Source organism: Physella acuta, unplaced genomic scaffold, assembly GCF_028476545.2.
Source record: "Physella acuta isolate Inbredline_101_S28 unplaced genomic scaffold, ASM2847654v3 ptg001053l, whole genome shotgun sequence".
NCBI lineage: Eukaryota > Metazoa > Mollusca > Gastropoda > Physidae > Physella > Physella acuta.
In genome coordinates, this window is record NW_026732570.1 from 49,767 (window position 1) to 69,953 (window position 20,187).

A 20,187-nucleotide genomic window follows, 5' to 3' on the forward strand; every position below is an offset into this window, starting at 1 on the left:
TATTATTTTTAAAAATGTAAGTAAGTAAACTAATGTATGTGTATAAAAATCAATAGTACCACATTTCCAACCAACTTATAGATTAAATTAGTCATTAAAATGAATTTAAAGGTTACTACGGGCAAGTCAGAAAAGGGAGGTAACAAGATTAATTTGTAGCGACTTCTCGATCAAGTCGGATGAAATGTCTTCACAGGACAGTTAAAATATTTACATTCCTGGGAAAAGACCAAGGACACCGCCAAGCAGATGATTGTTTTTAGGGTTGCTAGTCGGGCTTTTAAAGCAAGTATTTTTTTCTTGTGGCTTGCCTACATAAATAAGAACTAATCAAATGGGAAAAAAAAACTAATATAATTCAAACATAACGATCAACTTCTAACTAAATATCTTTACATTATCTGAATACACAAAAAAGTACACAAACTTTCATAATAACAAGTTTTCAGTGCGCTAAAAAATAAGGACATTACACACCAAAAATAGTTAGCTACTAATAGTTTAACATAAAGGTTGTGGTCGCAACATTTTTTAAATTTTGAGCAGGGGGTTTATTTTTAATTTTTAAACGTTTTCTAATTTTTAAAGAATTTTGGCAATTTGCCTATGTATTTCTATTTCTCCGTTATAAATAATTCACCTATCGGCCTTAGCTCGACCCCAAGAATATCCGCATTTAACTAAAATAACCCTGTTTAAATAGGCTTGAGGACAATCTATTATCCTGAGCAATGACCCTTCTAGCCAAAAAAAAAACATACGTCAAATTATAGATCTCATTTTTTTTTTTTAAATGAAAGATCGCCAAAATATAACAAATTTTATTTATTTTATTTAGACAATAGAGCTAGAACAGGAGGAGCAATTTAGTTTAAAGACAATTTAGTAAAATTTTGGATTATATCCCTTGGCAAATCCTTTTGAGTGGGCGTAGGCAGAGATGTGGGCGGGGCTTGTGTAGGCTGCTTGTGAATGAGTTTGGCATTGTCGTCGCACCATTCCTCTTAAAGCAAGTGAACACAATACTACCACTCAGCAGAAAATCTAGGTGAAACTAGTCGATAAAACATAGTGATTTTACGCATTTAAACTCCTACGCGTGACGACTACGCTCAATGGCATAGCAACAATGCGAAGAATGCTTCACGATGTACGCAACAGGAAGTTGATGTTCATGGAAATAAATGATATGCCAGTTAAACTACAAATTGTGTTAGATGCAACTGGTTAGGGCAGAGTTTTATTTGTAAACCTTCGGGAAAGAGGGAAAGACTAAAACATAACAATTTTTAGAAACCGGGACGCATTCACGTGAAAAGAAAAAAATATAATCTGTTTAGAACCGCATCCGTCAGAATAATAATATTATTTACACATAAGTACCAGGCGTTGAACTATAATAAAATTTTAAACGGTTTAATGTATGTGTGTGTGTGTTTTTTTTTTATTCTGTTGTAGCTAATCTTATAATCTATATTTCACTCTCTACGTTTTTACTGAGTTGCTTTTTGTTTTTAATATTTTAAAATTGTCTAACTCTAGGAAAGGAAGATCTGATAAGCTATTGTTATTTAAGGTTTTGATGTGGGATCGGGATCGATACCCTCATGATATAAGTAACAGTGGTTTATCCAGAGGCGGGGCGGGGGTGCGGACCGCACCGGGTGACACCATTTAGGGGGATGACACCAAGACAAAACATTACAAGATATATAAAGAATAAATATGTTTTTTTTGCCAGGGGGGGGGGTCACACCATGACGTAGACATGCAAACTCTAGAGAAAACAATGCTGCATCCACCTGTATTAACCGCCGACAATGGATAAAGATCATTATTATTAAATGTGAACACTTTAACGCTTTTACCGGTGGGGTGGGGTTGACACCAACTGCAAAATGTACATACAGAGAAAAAAGAGGGGTGACACCATGAGGTGCCGCACCACACCGGGTGACACCCGACCTATCGACGCTACTGGCTTTATCTTATCTAATTCACGGGGAGACATCATGTCTTTTCTTACAGTATGTCTGCTCTGGAAGTAATGGGGAGTTGTCTCTAGTGCACTGTCATCTAATAATGGTATTGTATATCATTAGTACATTTTGACCAACAGAGATCTTGCAATTTTATATCTTTAAACCAAGACATTTATCTCAAGACATTCTTGAATTTTCAAGTCAACGTTAAATATCCAGTAATATATTTGAGAAGAATTCACACATAAATTAAAACGGATACATCGACTATTGTAGGTTTGGAAAAAAAACAGCTTTTATCTAGAATATGATTGTTTGTTATTCATTGGCTTATCAAACGTTTATCGCCAGTTTTATAAAACTCTTATTAGATAATAAAAATAATAGCAATACAAATAACACATTATGAAATTCGTTATGTGTGAGGTGTTTCTGGTGGTGTGCATATGAAAGTCATTGGATATAATCATGCTCTTTAGAGTATTTAAGATACAATCTAGTTACCACTGCAAAATGGAGATGCATTTATATCGATACACTCACTCTGTAAAAAATAAAACACAGGATGACAGATTCAGAGTTTCTTTTAGGTAATTCTTCGGGGGGGGGGGGGGATACCCCCGCAGAGGCGTAGCGATCCTTCCCGGGGACAAACTTTCGATTTGCACACCCTCGAATTTTTTATTTGCACCCCCCCCCAACTTTCGATTTGCACCCCCCCTCAAACTTTTCATTTGCACCCCCCCTCAAACTTTCAATTTGCACCCCCCCCTCGTACTTTTAATTTGCACCCCCCTCAACCCATTTTGGCGCCCCCCCCCTAAGGTCGGCGCCCGGGGACATGTGTGTCCCCCCTCGTTACGCCTCTGTACCCCCGTCCCCGAACAAAATAAAATTTATATAGAAAATTTATACTTTTACCAGTGTCCGACCCCGCTCCCGCCGAAGAAAAAAATTCTGAAAGAAAGACTGGACAGATTATATCATTTATGAATACATACATAAGATCTGTTAGAAATTATTTTTTCCTTACCTCTAGAATTAGCTCAATTTATGTCATTTCTGTCATCTGAATAATATATTTCTTTTTCAATTTTGTCCATCTCATTTAACATAAGATGTTTCAAAATAGCAAGATGATCTTAATTCCTTGGTTGTGTATGTAAACATGTCCGAAGGTTTTTCAAACGAGTTTTTTTTTTTTTTTTTTTTTTTTTTTTTTGGCGTAAGTTTCCTAAATATGTCAATATTAGTTATTGTCTCAAAGAGACGCACGCGTGCAAAGATATAGAATTTTAAAATATAGATGCACTTACAGTATTCCCACCCTTACACCGACATGACATTGTAAAGTCTGGTTGCCTTTATCAATTGTACCGTACCATGGCAATTCGCCATGTATCATTTCCAGTGTTTCTTTCAGGCATCTCTTCGGTGGAGGTGAGGGAGTTCATCCACTCCCCTTCGAAGCGGACATCTTAGAAAAACTATTAAATTTAAATAGATAATATATATTTTAAGCAGTCTTGTCCGCCCCCACCCCCCCCCCCCCCCCCCTCCATCCGAAGTTAAACATCGTTTATTGCGTAATTATTTAAGATTGACAGTAAGGTTTCTATAAAAAAAAACATCATTCTGTCTTCTGAGTATTTTCATTAAGTTAAAAGTTAAAAATAAAACATGGTGTTAAAGATAATGCTTTTGTTCTTTTAACGATTTCAATAAAAATCACAAGTACGCATATTATCACTGAACCTCCACAACATAGAGACCATTAATAGCGTCACACTATCGATTATTTAATAGACTGCGTTTGCTACCGACAAATCAATAAAGTTTAGTCAAAATTATTTTATAAATGTTTCAGAAGCTACTAATAATGTTTAAAGGGTTAACTGTTATTATTCTCTCTTCAATTAAAATGAAAATATAGGCACGTTTAATTAATATTGTTTTAATGTGTTTTATTAAAATGATTTTAAAACTAAAGCTTCCCCTTGTTTTGATATCTTATTGCTAAATTTGTAAGTTACCTAATCCAGAAAAAAAACTGTTAATTAATTTAGCCAGCGCCTGTTATTTTTTTTATATCTTAAAACCTAGCCGAAGGACCAATGCCCCAGGGTTATATGTACTTTTGTATTTTTCACACCTTTCCTGTGGTTTTGAGTTATGATTAGTCAGCATACAATAAAATAAACCGTCATATTTTTCTTAACGTGGTTTACACATTCTTGTATTCTTACTACACAACATAGATCTATATTTATTTCATGAATTTTGAGATACAATTACAATTATTTATTCATCTGATATTGAGCAAAACGAATCTTTTTCAGTTAATCAATAAACGCATCGGAATGCAAAAGTATACTTTGAGAACAAAATTCCTGTGGAGTCCTGGCCATCGGTAACACAACTGGCGGCCATATTGGTCGATCTACACTACCCGTGAGGCGGCGACGGTAAACATAGTAAAAATTCCTCTGCATTCACCATTAACCATGCCTCTGGCACTAAATGCCGACCCATGGCGTCGCATGGAGGTAGCACATGAAACGGAGGTATGTATGCATGATTTAAATTGGTAGGAGTAAGTTTTGGTATGATTGAATTTTCAATTATTTTAATTTAAATTTATTCCGGACTAAAAATAAGTGACATCCGCTCGTCACCATTCATTCATTTCCCTGTTTCCACCCGATGTCTTTTAGTCTATTTCCTGCTTTATTTTATTAGACTTAAATAAAATGTATCGTATGTAGTATGTATTGACAAGGCTCATTCAAACAAAACAAAAAGCAATTGTTAAGCCTATATCTAGATCTAGATCTCTAGATGTAGATTCTATGAAAATTTGTGGTGAAATCATTTAATTTAGTTAGGGCCTAATTTTAATTTAATTGGTAATCTATCGTTTTAGGTACGTAAAATCGCCCGCAACTAGTAATGTGAAAAACAGGTGACTCCTTACATTTTAATAATTTTTTCACATTTTGAGGAGGATTTATGTTTTGAAAAATACAAAAATGTTTCCTTGTTTCATTTATGTACCTGTTTTTAAACAATTGAATTAAAACTTTTCAGTCATAAATGAACACCAGCGATGTTTCCAACAGATGCAACCATGCTCATTTACTATAGCAGCCATGTTGTTAAAGTTTTATTTTTATAGACTTATAGCGCAAGATTCAGGCGAAAGTCACTCTATTTTACAAATGGCTGCTGTTTATATAGCAAATCTTGCTTGCAGACGCTGCTGTTTAAAGTTAATTTCTGGCCTATATTGATATATTAGCCATTGATTTAGGTTTATTATTCATTTATCTATAATATTTGACACAAACATATCACAATATACTTATATTACAGCCTTGATAATGAGGTAACGTTTTCGTACATTAATAGCCGCGGGCGATTTTACGTACCCAAAACGATAGATTACCATTTAATTAAATATTAATAGGCACTTAACTTAGAATCTAGCTAGATCTAGATGACTGCTAGGCTAGATCTACTGATCTAGGCTGGACTTACGATAACTTAGGACTTAGACTCTAGTCTAGGCATTTTAGACCTAATCAATCTAGAGATCTAGAATTAGAATGACTTAGTTAGATCTAGATCTATGACTTTGGTAGCTAAGCTTGCTCAGTAATCACATAGTGAAGTGAGTAGCTGTTAGACACTCCCTGGCCTTACCTTAGGACAAAAATCTATATTCTTCTAGAAAAGAATCTAGATCTTGAAATCTAGTCTTTATCCTATAATCTAGCTAGATCTAGTACTAGAATCTAGATCTAGAATAATCTAGATTCCTTTCATTTCTAATCTCGATTCTAGATGAAGATACTCTATAATTCTACTCCAGATTCTAGATCTAAAGTCTAGGGCGCTCTAGGTCTAGAATCTAGATCTATGTCTACATTAGAAGGGTACATTTACCTAGATCTAGATTCAAGACTAGATGATTAGGCCTAAATCTAGAAAATCAAGTCTTGATTTTAGATTTCTAGCTAGAAAGACTTTTGCAGTTTTATCTAATCAAGAATGTAAATTATCCTGAAATTATAGGTAGACTAGGCCTATACAATTACAATTATTTTTAGTCCTGAAGTTTACACTACTGATACTAGAAAAGCTACTGTTCAAGAAAAATACATTACAGAAGTGATTAAGCGTAGCCTATTATGTATTTTTGTTGATTTTAAATTGAATTGTTACACTACATTTTAAATCAATTAGAGATTAGGGCCTAAAATTTATTTATGAAATTTTGGATGTGAAATTTTTTAAAACAACAATTTATTGTGTACACTTAACAGACTAGAGAGGAAATTTGTAGTCATACATCATTGTAGGCCCAAATTATATAAAGTGGCTTTTTAAAAATTGAGCTTTATGCTTATTCCAACATAGCTTTTTATTTTTAGAATTTTTATTTCGTTTTAACCCTCTTCAGATTTTCTTAGTACTTATTATTTAAATACCCTTTATTTTAGGCTGGGAGCACAGAAGATATGCTAGTTGATGACCAGGTAAGATTTTTTAGTCTATCAGCTAAACCATTTTTTTTAGGGTTATATTATGCTTCTTCTACGTTGTTTTTTTTTACATATCCTCCTTGGGTAACAAGGTCTCAAATTTTATTTTCATGGTTTTACTTTTTTTCCTTTGGGGTAGCAACCTTGTGTGTCACAATATGCTACAGATCTCTTTCCTATTCCTTTTTGTTCATTTTTTATCTGCATTCAATGTAATAAGTAGATGTTTTCAAATCTTTTGCAAACAGCGTGAAGTGTTTTTTTTTTTTTTTTTTTGAGAAAAGTAATAGTACCTTCATCATCACTAAGTTGTTTTATTGTTAGTGGCCCTTTCAAACTAACCTCACTTCATACTGAAATAGAGATAATCATTTTCTTATTTTTTTGAGAGTTCCTTTACTTTTTAAATACACTACAATAAAAGAAGTTGTTACATTGATCTGCCCATTGTAATTGATTATATTGCTATTCCCCTTTGTGTTTTAGGGACATTTATTATTTATCTGTAAGTTGTTATCATGGAACTTCTCCTATGGCTGTGAAATGTTTTTATAATATTGTATGAAAAAATAATTTTTATGTTTTGTTTATTTATAAAAGGAGTCAGAAAATGAGGTGGAAATTACAAATCTTACTAAAGGAGGTGAAAAGGCAGACCCAAGTCATTTTGAACTACTCAAGGTGCTAGGGCAGGGATCTTTTGGAAAGGTAGGTTAAATGAAGGCATTTGTAATTTTGTTTGTGCATTTCTACAATAAAATTTGGCAGATGTTTTAAGCATTGTATATAAACTTGCATTTAAGAATTGGTTCTATTCTGCTAAAATTTAAATATTAAAAAGATGTCAAATTTACTTTCAATTTGCTCCAGGTGTTTCTTGTAAGAAAAATCACAGCACCTGATGCTGGGACCCTTTATGCCATGAAAGTGTTAAAGAAGGCAACTTTAAAAGGTACCTTTTAATTTTTCTGCTGGAAATGGCAGTCATCCCTTCATGACATGCACAAAGATAATTCTTGTGTAAGAAATCTACAGGAGGTGGGGTTGACAGGTTTATGTAGGCATCCACACATTAAATACATGTTTGTGCCTCATGTAATTTTAACCATTAATGACCCATTCATTCTACCAAAACTTCACCCGTGACTGCCCAATGTAAGGAGCATAACTCTGTATGATCAAGTGAACACCTTCACAAAATATTTGTTTTTGTCTAAATGAAATTGAAAATTAAGATAAAAACTACTGCTTAATGTTGGGAATAAACCTGGCTTTCCAACAGTATTAAATAGAATATATTATATTCGGTACAAGTACAGTATAAAAAAAAAAATGTCAGAGAAAATTCAAAACAGGTCATTTTCGGTAGTCAACTTAATTTATTTTTGTCAAATTTAACAGATAAATATCAATTTGGTTATGTTTAAGATATATAATTCATAAAATACATGCCTAGAGTCGTTTAGAGGCATAATTTTATTTTAATATTATTTTTTACCTTTCAAAAGCGCCATTGAAATTAGAAGACCGGAAAAGGATGCTGAAACTATCCGACTTCCTGTTTAGTTAAAAATTAGGATTTGTAGGGCAAATTTTAATGAAACAAATTTACTTTTTCTATGCGTATTGTAAGCGGGTGTTACGGGCCATCATGGGTTGCGGGCGTTATGGGTCATCAATGGTTAAGAAGCCATGCCTGTTTTTTTTAAAGAGAAATAACTATACAACTACAGTAATTTCCTTTAACTCATTCCTCTGTACCAAAATATTAATATTTGGTAATACTCTGATTCCTTTTTTGTGTTAAATTGAAATCTTTATAATAATAGATTGCCAACATTTTTAAGACATTAGTTTTTGTATCATTGTGTTTTAGATTCTTCTTTTATATTAAATAACACATCTAAAAAAAATTAGTGTATTTGGAGTATGTTGTATGGATGGATATACATAACTGTGGGTAGCTATGGTAAATAGATTGGTTTTAAAACTTAATTGCTTTACAGAAAATGTATGATGTTGAAACTTTTTATATGAGATATCTTACTTATTATTGCATTTTAAATTATTTTATTTGTAAAAATATAGTAATTTTTTCTGGAATTTTGAATAAGCTTTAACAAACTAGAGATTTTTGTAAGTTTGAAACCTCAATTGGTATAGTTCTGATTATTTTCTTTTGTTATATTTCAGTTCGTGATCGACAAAGAACTAAAATGGAAAGAGATATACTGGCAGATGTGAATCATCCTTTTATAGTTCGACTACATTATGGTGAGTTCAGTGTTTGCAGACAGAATAATTTTTTGAACAATTTGTTGGTTGAAATACAACCTTGTAGAGTATTGCAGCACTGTATCATGAAATAGGATTTTCTTGGCATAGATTTTTGTGATGTTTATTACTCTTTAATTTATTCTCTTGCTCTTTTTGTGAATTAATAAAGTACATTGTTTTTTGGTTTTTTTTTCAGCTTTTCAAACTGAGGGAAAGTTGTACCTTATATTAGAATTTTTAAGAGGAGGAGATTTGTTCACTCGGTTATCAAAAGAGGTGAGGAATTTTAGGTATTCTCATTAAAGAAGGTTACTAGAAAATAGTCAGGTGATACATTGCTTTTTGTTTTTGTTTGGATTTTTTTTTTTTTTTGTAATAACCTTACTATATCACTCTTTTTTTTTAATTCTTTAAAAGAACGTCTAAATTTCAGTCCAATCAGATCTATAATGTTTTTAAAAAAATGTTCTCCAACAGGTTATGTTCACAGAGGAAGATGTAAAGTTTTATTTGGCAGAATTAGCACTGGCTCTTGATCATCTCCACAGCTTGGGTATTATTTACAGAGATCTTAAACCAGAAAAGTATGTTCCCCAATGTGAAGAACATTTTTTTTTTACTTTTCTGAATAATCATATTTTGGTTTTCAGGGTGTTTAATTTTGGCAAACTCATAGCAGTATTGCAATAAAACGTTATCAATCTTTCCAGTATACTGCTTGACACAGAAGGACATATCAAGTTGACTGATTTTGGGCTCAGCAAGGAATCCATCTTTGAAGAGAATAAAACTTATTCTTTTTGTGGAACTGTTGAATACATGGCACCAGAGGTTGTCAATAGGAAAGGTCATGGTACCCCTGCTGATTGGTGGTCTTATGGGGTTCTCATGGTAAGTCGCATTAATATTTAGTATAATTTAAGAAAAGTGCAAGATCCGGTAAAATAAGTTGATAGATAGTAATAACATATTTTGCAATTAACTATTTACCTTACTAGCTATATAATTAAGTTAATAATTACATTTTTCACATTTTTTCTTTTACAGTTTGAAATGCTTACTGGAGCTTTACCCTTTCAAGGTGCAAACAGGAAGGAAACAATGACACAGATTCTAAAGTAAGTTTATAAAGTTTAGCATCCTATTCCACTGTCTTATTTATCAGACTCTCCCTTGTCATCCTCGTATTATTTGAATTGCCCAATGTGTAAATAATTATGGGTACATGTTGATTATGGGAAGATAAAACATTTTATATTTTCATTTCTCACAGAATCTTTGATTTTTAACAATGAACCGTCTGTTTCAGAGCCAAATTAGGGATGCCACCCTTTCTCAGTCCTGAGGCACAAAGTCTGTTACGGGCATTATTTAAAAGAAATCCAGCCAACCGACTTGGTAAAGTTTAGATTAGAACGTTTTTATTTCTGCTTATGTATATATATATATATATGTGTGGGTGTATATTTTTTACATTTTATTTTCCTTTTTCCCCCCATAGGTTCTGGATTGAATGGTATTGAGGAAATGAAGAAACATCCCTTCTTTCAAACAATAAACTTTCCTAAACTTTATAAACGTGAACTTCAACCACCTTTTAAACCAGCAGTTGTTCAGACTGATGATGTGTTCTATTTTGATAAAGAATTTACCTCAAAAACCCCTAAAGGTATGTACAAGTGGTTGTGCACAAATTGAAAAATGAATGAACATGTACGCAATTAATTATACTAATACACTTTTGTTTAGTGGGAAAATATATATGAACAGTATAAAAAAAAATCCCTTGTGCAAATTTGGTGCGCAATTTTCTGTTGCACATTTTTCTTGTCGCCATTACAAAAAATCTATACTTGTTTTAAGTATTACAGTATGCGCAGAACTCATTTCTATGACCATTGTTTTTTCTTAATGCAGATTCTCCTGGCATACCTCCCAGCGCCACAGCCCATGAGCTATTTAGAGGATTTAGTTTCATCGCACCAGCATTATTAGAATCTGAAAATATAGCACCAGCTACAGAGTACACGCGTAATAATGAGAATAGTCTAGCTAAGGTATTTTAATCTGACACTTTTGGATTATTATGTTATTGTCTAGGCTTTAGTGGGTAAATCTGCCACTTTGAATTATATAATTACTTATTTTTGTTTTTGAGGGGCAGTTTTTCTAGACTAATAATTTTTTTTTTCTTAAAAAAAAACAGCTACCAGGGGTCAAAGTTAGTGCTTTCAGTGATGACTATGAATTAAAAGAGGTAAGGAGTTGTTTGTTTTATTTTTAAATTATGTTTTACTATAGCATAATAATTATTCTATCCTTAAGTAAATTTTGTATTTTGTCTTGCTGCAAATAGGATATTGGCATTGGGTCCTACTCAGTTTGCAAGCGTTGTGTTCATAAAGCCTCAGGAAACAGCTATGCAGTAAAGGTGAGTTAAATGTTAGACAGGTGTAGAAAAGCCTTGAATATTCAATAAAGCTTAAGAATGCAAAGAAGGCAAAGTTTAATTTAATCATCATACAATTTTTTTTTGGTTTGAGCTTAAGACACATAGGACAACCGAAGAAAGTCCATCTGTTTTAAGAAACTTTGCATAGGGTGTGCGGAAGGATGTGGTCAGCACTATACCCATTTGCATTGTGTTCTCTAACATAAGAGGTACCCATCAGAGTTGGGTGTACTCAAGGGCGTTAGCCAGGGATCTGAACTTTAGGCTTTAGTGTTTGCAGTCAAGTGCTCTACCATTTGGCAATGCAGTCCCTAATCTTGTTATCTTTGTTTAATTTTATGTAGATAATGGACAAAGACAAGAGGGATCCTTGTGAGGAGGTGGAGATTTTGTTGAGATTTGGTCATCATCCCAATGTGATAACACTCAGAGATGTAAGTATAGTTAATTTTTTTTTAACACAGTTAATTTTATTGACATAGTTTCTCTTTTAGATCTTTAATTTGTTTTTATATTTCAAGTAATTTTGATTAGATCCGGCATCCTACTTAATGTTTGAGAAACTAATATGTATTTAAAGGTCTACGACAACGGAAATAAGGTTTTCCTGGTTACTGAATTAATGAGGGGAGGTGAGCTGCTAGATAAAATATTGCGGCAGAAATTTTTCTCAGAGAGAGAGGCTAGTGCTGTCTTACAAGTTGTTGCCAAGACCGTGGACTATTTGCATTCAAATGGGGTATGTATCAATTCGAGTTCACATTAGTTCATAATAACTGTGACTGTTTAAGTGTGATTTATTGTTTGATTTGCCCTTTGATTTTTCTAAGGTTGTTCATAGAGATCTTAAACCATCCAATATTCTGTATGCTGATGATAGTGGATCCCCTGACAGTTTGCGCATATGTGATTTTGGATTCGCTAAGCAACTGCGTGCAGAGAATGGGCTGCTTATGACACCGTGTTACACTGCTAACTTTGTTGCTCCTGAGGTATGAAGCTGTGGTACTTAAATCTTTTTACAGATTGTATTACTTACTTACTTAATCCTCATCACTCCCTGTGGAGTATAGGGCAGCAACAAATCTCCGCCATTCCACCCTGTCCAGGGCGAGCCACTTCAGTTCATGCCAGATCTTGCCAGTAGCCTGTACTTCTTCTTCCATCTCCCTCCCCCATGTTCCCAGTGGTCTTCCTCTCTTTCTCTTTCCGGGTGGGTTCCACTTCAACGCCATGTATTACCAATGTTTTATTCAACAAGATTGTTTCATACCAGAATTTGTTTATTTTTAGTGAATTTTTCATATTGATTTCAATATAGGTCCTCAAACGACAGGGGTATGATGCATCTTGTGATGTATGGAGTCTTGGTGTTTTGTTGTACACCATGCTTGCTGGGTATGTTGGTTTAAAAAATTTATAAACATAAATGTATTATTTATCTTAGTAAATAAAAATTGTCAGGTTTGTAACTGTTCATCTTTTTTCAAAGTCACACACCATTTGCAAATGGCCCCAATGACACACCTAACGACATACTTGCAAGGATCGGTGAGGGCAAATTTTCTCTGGTTGGTGGTAACTGGGATTCTGTCTCCGCTGTGGCAAAGGTTTGTCTTGATTACAATTTTTCAGTGTATAAAATAGTATCAGAACACATTTCCTATGTTAAATGTCTGCAAGTCAATACAAAATACTTCTATTTCTAAAAGCATTCTTTCTATTCTTTTTAGGAACTAGTGAAAAGGATGTTGCATATTGACCCTCATAGCAGACTGACAGCTGCCCAAGTTCTTAACCATCCTTGGATATCTCAGAGAGAATCTTTGCCACACCTACGTCTTACACTTCAAGATGCACAGTTAGTCAAGGTTCGTTATCTTGCTAATTTTTTAGTTCCTTCTTTTTTTTTCTTCCTCTTAACAATCTTGCTTATGCCTTTATGTTCTGCTCTTCTTTTTTATTCTAGGGATCTGTGGCTGCAACATTTAATGCTTTGAATGCTCAGAATCATAAGCAAGCGACCCTTGAACCTGTTGGTGCTTCCAGACTAGCTCAACGCCGCGGCAAACCTCGGCCCAAAAGCTCAACAGAATTATAACAAGCTGGCTTATTATTTGTATAGTATAAGAACTTGGTTACAGTTGCTTTATATTTGCTTTATAATGTAGTAAAATATCAATTACAGATGCTCTTGTGCTTTTGCTACATTGTTTAAACAAAGTCGCTTATTTTAAAAATAATATGACTAGAATAACATAAATCAATTAAGAGGCCTGCTAGAAAATTCCTACCTAATTTGAAAGGCTCTACCTATCTCTGTTAAACTATACTTGAATATGTGTTGACTACTTAAAGAAATTGTATTTATTAATTATTGTTAGTTTTGGTGAATCTGTACGCAATTTAGGTTCACAATTTTTTGTTTGAAGGTTCAAGAATGGTTTTTGTAAGAATTTATTTTTATAATTGTTTGTATTTAGGGGGTTCTATATTTTTCTACCTGTCCTTTACTAAGTTATAGCAAATCTTACTAGTTTTAAAAAATAATTCTAACAAATTATCTTTATAATTGTTTTTACTCCACCCAGCACGAGTATTTTTAGGCAAATTTAGACCTGTCAAAGTGCATAGGGCATTATCCATGTTTTAAAGTTCACTGTAAAGCTTAAGAACCTTGATCTAATAAGAATAAGTTCGTGTCAGGTCCAGGTGAAGTGCTTCCTTCTTTTGTTTGTTTTTTACAGAAATGATGTATTCATTTATTATTTTCCTGTATATAACCATATCAATTGTTAACCTTGTTTAACTTAAGTAATGAATCTTTCTATTGTTTTAAACAATGAAAATTTGATAAAATAGTAATTTTTAGTTTGATTTATTCTTTATGTGGATACCACATGATAAGGTATTAATAGATCTGCAATTCACAATCAATGCTAGAGCTATATTTTTTAAATGTACTCTGTATATTGCTAAATATTTCACACATCAGTGTTTCAGGTAAAAATGCATTGATATATATTCAGAAAGTTATTCCCTTTTGTGGTATTTTCATACTTGAGTTATAAATCTGATAGCCTTGGTTACAATGTAAACTATTGCTAACAGAAAGTGCATATGGATTAATTGTTGTTAAAGACTTGGTAAAATATATGTATCAGTAATGGGGTATCCTCTGTGTTAGAATCAAAATATCTGCAGTTTACAGCATAATCAATTATATTGTGTTAACTTCATAGTATGAGCATAATGAACAGTATAATATGGTGATTGCTGGCTTAGAAAGATATTGTAATGTATATGTAATACTTCTTTTGATCTTTGCAATGCTAGACGCTACTTTGGCACATTTTTAGAATGCTAGTTGCTTTTTATTTTCCTTTAAATCCAAGTTCCATGTCATAGTGGTTGCTCAATTTACATTGTAGAAAATTGTTTATTACTGATTTCACCAGAAGTTGAAATGTCCAAACAAATTTACGAGGTAATTTTCAAAATAATTTGAAGCCATCTTCGGAAATGAAATTTTACAATATTCTGGTAAGAGAACGCCTCATTGTTCTTTGAAAATCTTTACAAAAACAAAAATGTATTTCCTTTAGTAATGTATGCTTGCATATGTACTAGGAAAAAATATAAGTTCATCCAACTGTAAAACAAAAAACCAGGGGTTAATTTTCCATCGGTGTAGCTGTTAAAATGTGCACTGTGGCATATATTTTTTATGCCAGTTACTCATATTTGTCTTCTGTTTTGTTCTACAACATCAACCCCTTAGTGTGCCTTAAATTATGTATTAACTTATGGTTATTTATGCATGTAGCTATATTCATTTAGCTTATTTTGTTCAGTGCTTTTTACTGCATCCATTGAGTTTCACAAATTTACAAATTCATAACAGTTACAAAAACTGGCGACAATTAATCTCCCTCAGCATAGACGGCATCTGTGATTCTGATTGTTAACAATTAGCTAAACTGAATTAAATCTGGTTCCAAATCACCAGTATTTTATTATTTTTGTATGTACAGAAGGTGCTTCACTGTTACAATGTCATTTTTTTCTAATCTTTGTTTTGCCTTTTCTTCAGATTCATGTTTAAGGTTAAATAAATTTAGAATAGATACTTTATAGGTTCATTCATGCCAATGATTAATAATTTATTTTTTTATTATATTTTTTATCGAGACTATATATATATTGATATGCTGCATGTTTTTTTTTTTTTTTTATTGTTTTGTTTTTGGAAAAAAATATTTATGTGAGTGGTGTTTTTCTGCACCAACAATGTTCATTTTGAGATGTGATACATTTGAGATCTTTATATGTATTTGTCTTTAAACTCCTGATTTGGTGTGACCATATCTAACTGTTAGAGTTTTTAAGCTTCCCACTAACTCCATATTAATATTCAGAGCTGTGATGGTGTGGTAACTATCACTTCCTTGCTAACAGGATATGGCTTCATTTACAAGAGGAAGTATGTTGTATAGATTCACATTTGGACTTGTTTGTACCATTACAAATGAATGTCATTGTTCTTTACTGCAATTTTTTTTTTTATGTAAATGTTATGCAAAGTATAAAGCAACATATCAATCTATACTGAATAGCACCACGTAATATATTTACAGTAATACTACAGGGTGAGGTTACTGTTGCCTGTTTGTCTACATTGATTGTTATCAAATACGTTTTGATACTGAACGAGCATGTACTAAACATAGTTAACAGAAACAGCTTATTATTATAATATTTACTATCAAAGGCACATTTTTTAAAAACCTATTTCTGGCTGTGTCTTTTTCTAGTCTTTGATGTTGTTTTTTTTTTTTAAATCTATACAGTAGATATACTTTTTTTCTAATCTCTTCATAAATAATACAATATTTTTTTTACATGCTGTAAACTTTACATTTTTATAACCTTTCATCTTCAACTTTGTTTGATTTGAAATAAGTTGTTTTTTTTTTCTGTTTCAATGGACAGCATTTGAGTTTTTACAGTAATATTGTTTTGTTACAGGTCCACAGCTCTGAATGAATAGTTCTATCCTAGATTGAGGTCCTTACAAGTATTTACTACTTTGTTTTCTAACACATCAGGCATTACATTTGTTGTTTACCAAAGCTGTGTGGGTGGTTTATTCTGTTTTACTACTTGTTTCTAATGCATTTGTGAGGCCTATTTTTTTCCATAGGTGTCTTTTTTTCTTGAAAGTTGAGCTGTAAGAGTTCAAATGATTTTCAACTCAAGTTAATTCATATTTACGGATTCAAGCCTTCGTTATATAAGGGTCTTGCATGTTTTTTTAAAATGAAATTAGGCCAGTTTTAATTAATAAGAAAATTCTGGAACATTTAGTTTGCGTCTTCCTATTCTTATTTTGGAGGGAACTGTTCTAAAAATTAATTCAATTAACAACACGCTCCAGTTAATTACGGTCTGATTTACCTGTTTGTTTACACTTTTTTTTCTTAACTTTAAACTTACTACAAATTGTCCCATTAACTTCAGTTTTTTTTTTTATATATATTTGTTTTTGTAAATATACATTTTTGTTAGTCATAGCAAAAGAAATGCCACACATTTTAAAAATAAAAGTTTCTGTTAAAGTGGGACCTCATTATTTTAATTTTATATTCTTTTATTTTTTTAATTTTGTGGGACCTGCATATTCATGATTATGCTTTTTTCACTCTAGAATTTTTTTTTTTTCGGAAAATTGATTTTCACTTGGGCTTAGTTTGAATTGAATACACATTGTGGTGAAAGTATCATTGTAATTTCTAGGATCCAGATGTTCCAGGTGCTATTTTTTTTAAAAGGTTTATTATGTAGGAAAAACATTTTGTATGAAAGCTTTGTTTCTGTGTGTACTGAACAAATTATAATATATAAGCATTTGTACATAATCTGATTAAAAGTGTGTGCTACTCCAGTTGTGTTGGCTTATTGGAAAGTGTGCGAGGATATCAAACTTCCATGTCAAATTTACATTATTTTTTTTGTACACCCCAGATTTCATCTATTTACATATTTTGTTCTCTGCATCATTTGATGTCCTACTTGCTTTAATATCTTTATTGAAAGAAATGCTAACCTTTTATTTTTTCTTAGAAAATGTGTTATGAGATATAACTAGTAAATATTGTGTTTTCTATCATGTTTGACCCTCCTGACCATTCTTTCTAACCACTACTTATCTTGATTTGTTCATCATTGTCTTATTGACATTGTAAATATGGATCTCACCAAAAAAAAAAAGCGTTTTAGATTATTTTTTTTCCCTTTTTGCCTTTATTAATAAAATATTAATACAAAAAATTTGCCATAGATCGGACTGTATGGCTTGTAGGAGCCAAACCATTTACTTTATATAATCAATTATAACAAATTACCATTGTGCTTGTTGTCTTATTTTATTCTGTATTATGGATGTCTGTTATTTATAGTCATGTAGAGTCATCAGGGCTTATGCTAAATAAAACCCCTGGTAATCTGGTGACTAAAGATAAGATAACCCTGTGACCTACAATAGGTTTGACAAGTCTTTTGAAAATCATATCACATTATCAATCTTATCTGTAGGCCAGTTTCCAGTATCTATATAAAGATGTTTAGCTATAAAACTGCTGTTTAATAATCTTAATTCCATTCACGATGAACTCCTCATACCATCTACCCAGCACAGAGTTGCTTTTCTTTGTTCTACGTCGGTGTAGTCAGATGGATTGGTCTGTGCCATTAGATCAATAGCATTCAGTGATTGGTGATGTGGCAGTTGGTGGTGACCTTATCTCAGCTTGGCACAATAATGGCAGCAAAAAAAAATCGATACAAGGCATTTCATAGCTTTGATCAGGGCAGTGTTCCTGGCGATCATATCAATATTAGCCAGGCCATGAGTTTCGTGTAAACCCCAGGCAGGACTATACTAAACAACGTCGTAGTTTATTTTATGCTATTTACTGTTGGGGTAAAATACTAGCAGAAAAATATTTATTTACCAGCGACTGGTGTAAGAAGCGACAAACCGAACCATTTTTGGCTAAATCACAGCTTCATGTACAAATTTAGGGGGATGGTTTTTCGTCAATGGGGGAAGGGATTTGCTGGCAAATGAACTGTTATTTAAAATTATAATTTTCTCATGCAAATAACGATGGAGCAGGGAGTTAACTTTTTTTTTTTGTTTTCTCGAAAATTGAGCAGGGCTTATAATTTATGTTAAAGAACGAGTCGATATCCTTGTTTGACAAAAAACGTCTATTTTAGCCGATTGGTTACACGCATCCACCCCAATGTCACTCTTCATCACAAAAAAACAGGCCATACTACCCTGTCCCCAAATCTTTTCATGCCTTAAAATTCTCAATCGAGTTGAAATTGTTGGGTTCTGACATATTCAGTACCTCCATCTTTTTACAAGCTACGTCTTCGATGACAATTTTATTCTTATATTAACAGTAGGCTAGTACTAGTCATTTAAAAAGTTTCTAGATTCAATAGTGAAAGGGGAGATAACAAGATGTCTTGCTTGGCGTCAACCAGGAAGTAGGGGAAGATAACTGTCCTTAAGAGATCCCAAGCTACTATATATTTTTAGTTTAGTCGTAGCCTAATCTAAATCTAGTGCCACACTGCCAACCTCATATAGAATAAATTACAAGAGGAAAATAGAACAAATTTAAAAATCTTTATAATAACACGTTTTTATATGCACTAAAAAAAAAGAAAATAAAACAAACTTGTTTCTTTAATACAATATTTTGGTCGCTAAAATATGTTTAAACTGGTTTATTGACATCACATTGGTAAAACGGGTTCTTTATTTGTAAAAAAAAAAATGTCATTTGAGTTTATAAATATAAATATAATCAATCTTTATTACATTCTTGTTTATTACTCAAATTTCAGCGAAACAGCCCTACCCCACTTGAGATTATAAGGCTATTTATGTCATAACACAATAGATGTAGAAAAGATCTATAAGCAATCCAGTAAACAGCATTCAGTAACAGCTATTTTTTTTCGCTTAAGAGCCTGTCGCACTTTAAACATTTTAGCAAGCGTCTGACAATGTGATTTGGTATGCGTCAACTTAAGGCAGAGGCGTAGCGGCACTTCCCGACGCCCAGGGACAAACTTTCAATTTGGCGCCTCCCCCCCCCCCCCCCCAAAATAAACTTTCAATTTGGCGAACCCCCTCGGAGACAAACTTACAATTTGGCGCCACCCCCATATATTTTTTTTATATTTATAATGCAAAACTGCAGCTAAAATGAGATTTTAATTTTATTCAACCCATTTTGGCGCCTCCTAGGGTCTGCGCCCGGGGACATACGTACCCCCGTTGCCCCCCCCCCCCCCACCCCCGCTAAGCCTCTGACTTAAGGTCAGCTCTTCAATTAAGTAGACCTAGGTTGTAATATGCAGCTATAATATTATAATTTATAAGAGTTTGCTTCACAGAATAAGCAATATATGTCGACAACGTTCATTTATTTTATGTGTTATTATGTGAGAAATGAAAATACACACAAAAGTTTGACAAAATATAAATACTTTTTAGAATACTTTCTTCGGACATTTCTAGCAACATACAGGCGATACAGCACGGCATTTATTGTCAAGAATTGAGGCCTACTTGCATGGTTGAAATAGTACCAAAGGAATTTATCAGCTTATGCCATTTTCTTTAGTAATAATCCTAACACACATTCAGAAATTAACGTAAATTTTCATAAATTCGTATAGTATTCGGACAGTACAGACTACAATATCACCCCCCCCCCCCCAAACTAGATGGAATTTATATAGTAAACATACACTTTTACTAGTTACTAGTGTCCGTCACCCCGAAAAATGTTGACCCCCCCCCCCCACCGAAAATATCAAGTGCCCACCCACCCCCCACCCCTCCCCC

The 20,187-nt window shown here is 32.9% G+C and overlaps 1 protein-coding gene across 1 annotated transcript; it reads left to right on the forward strand.

Annotated features, from left to right (window-relative positions):
* Window positions 1–4,415: 4,415 nt before the first annotated feature.
* LOC131955083 (ribosomal protein S6 kinase 2 beta) lies at window positions 4,416–17,662 on the forward strand. The gene is made up of 21 exons (XM_059319041.1): window positions 4,416–4,546; window positions 6,485–6,520; window positions 7,127–7,234; window positions 7,397–7,478; window positions 8,720–8,800; window positions 9,000–9,079; window positions 9,281–9,387; window positions 9,514–9,694; window positions 9,851–9,921; window positions 10,113–10,201; window positions 10,305–10,472; window positions 10,721–10,860; window positions 11,010–11,060; window positions 11,160–11,234; window positions 11,600–11,689; window positions 11,836–11,994; window positions 12,086–12,247; window positions 12,577–12,653; window positions 12,748–12,865; window positions 12,989–13,126; window positions 13,225–17,662. The coding sequence occupies exons 1-21, from the start codon at window positions 4,487–4,489 to the stop codon at window positions 13,354–13,356; spliced, it is 2,205 nt and encodes a 734-aa protein (XP_059175024.1). The 5' UTR covers window positions 4,416–4,486; the 3' UTR covers window positions 13,357–17,662.
* Window positions 17,663–20,187: the final 2,525 nt, after the last annotated feature.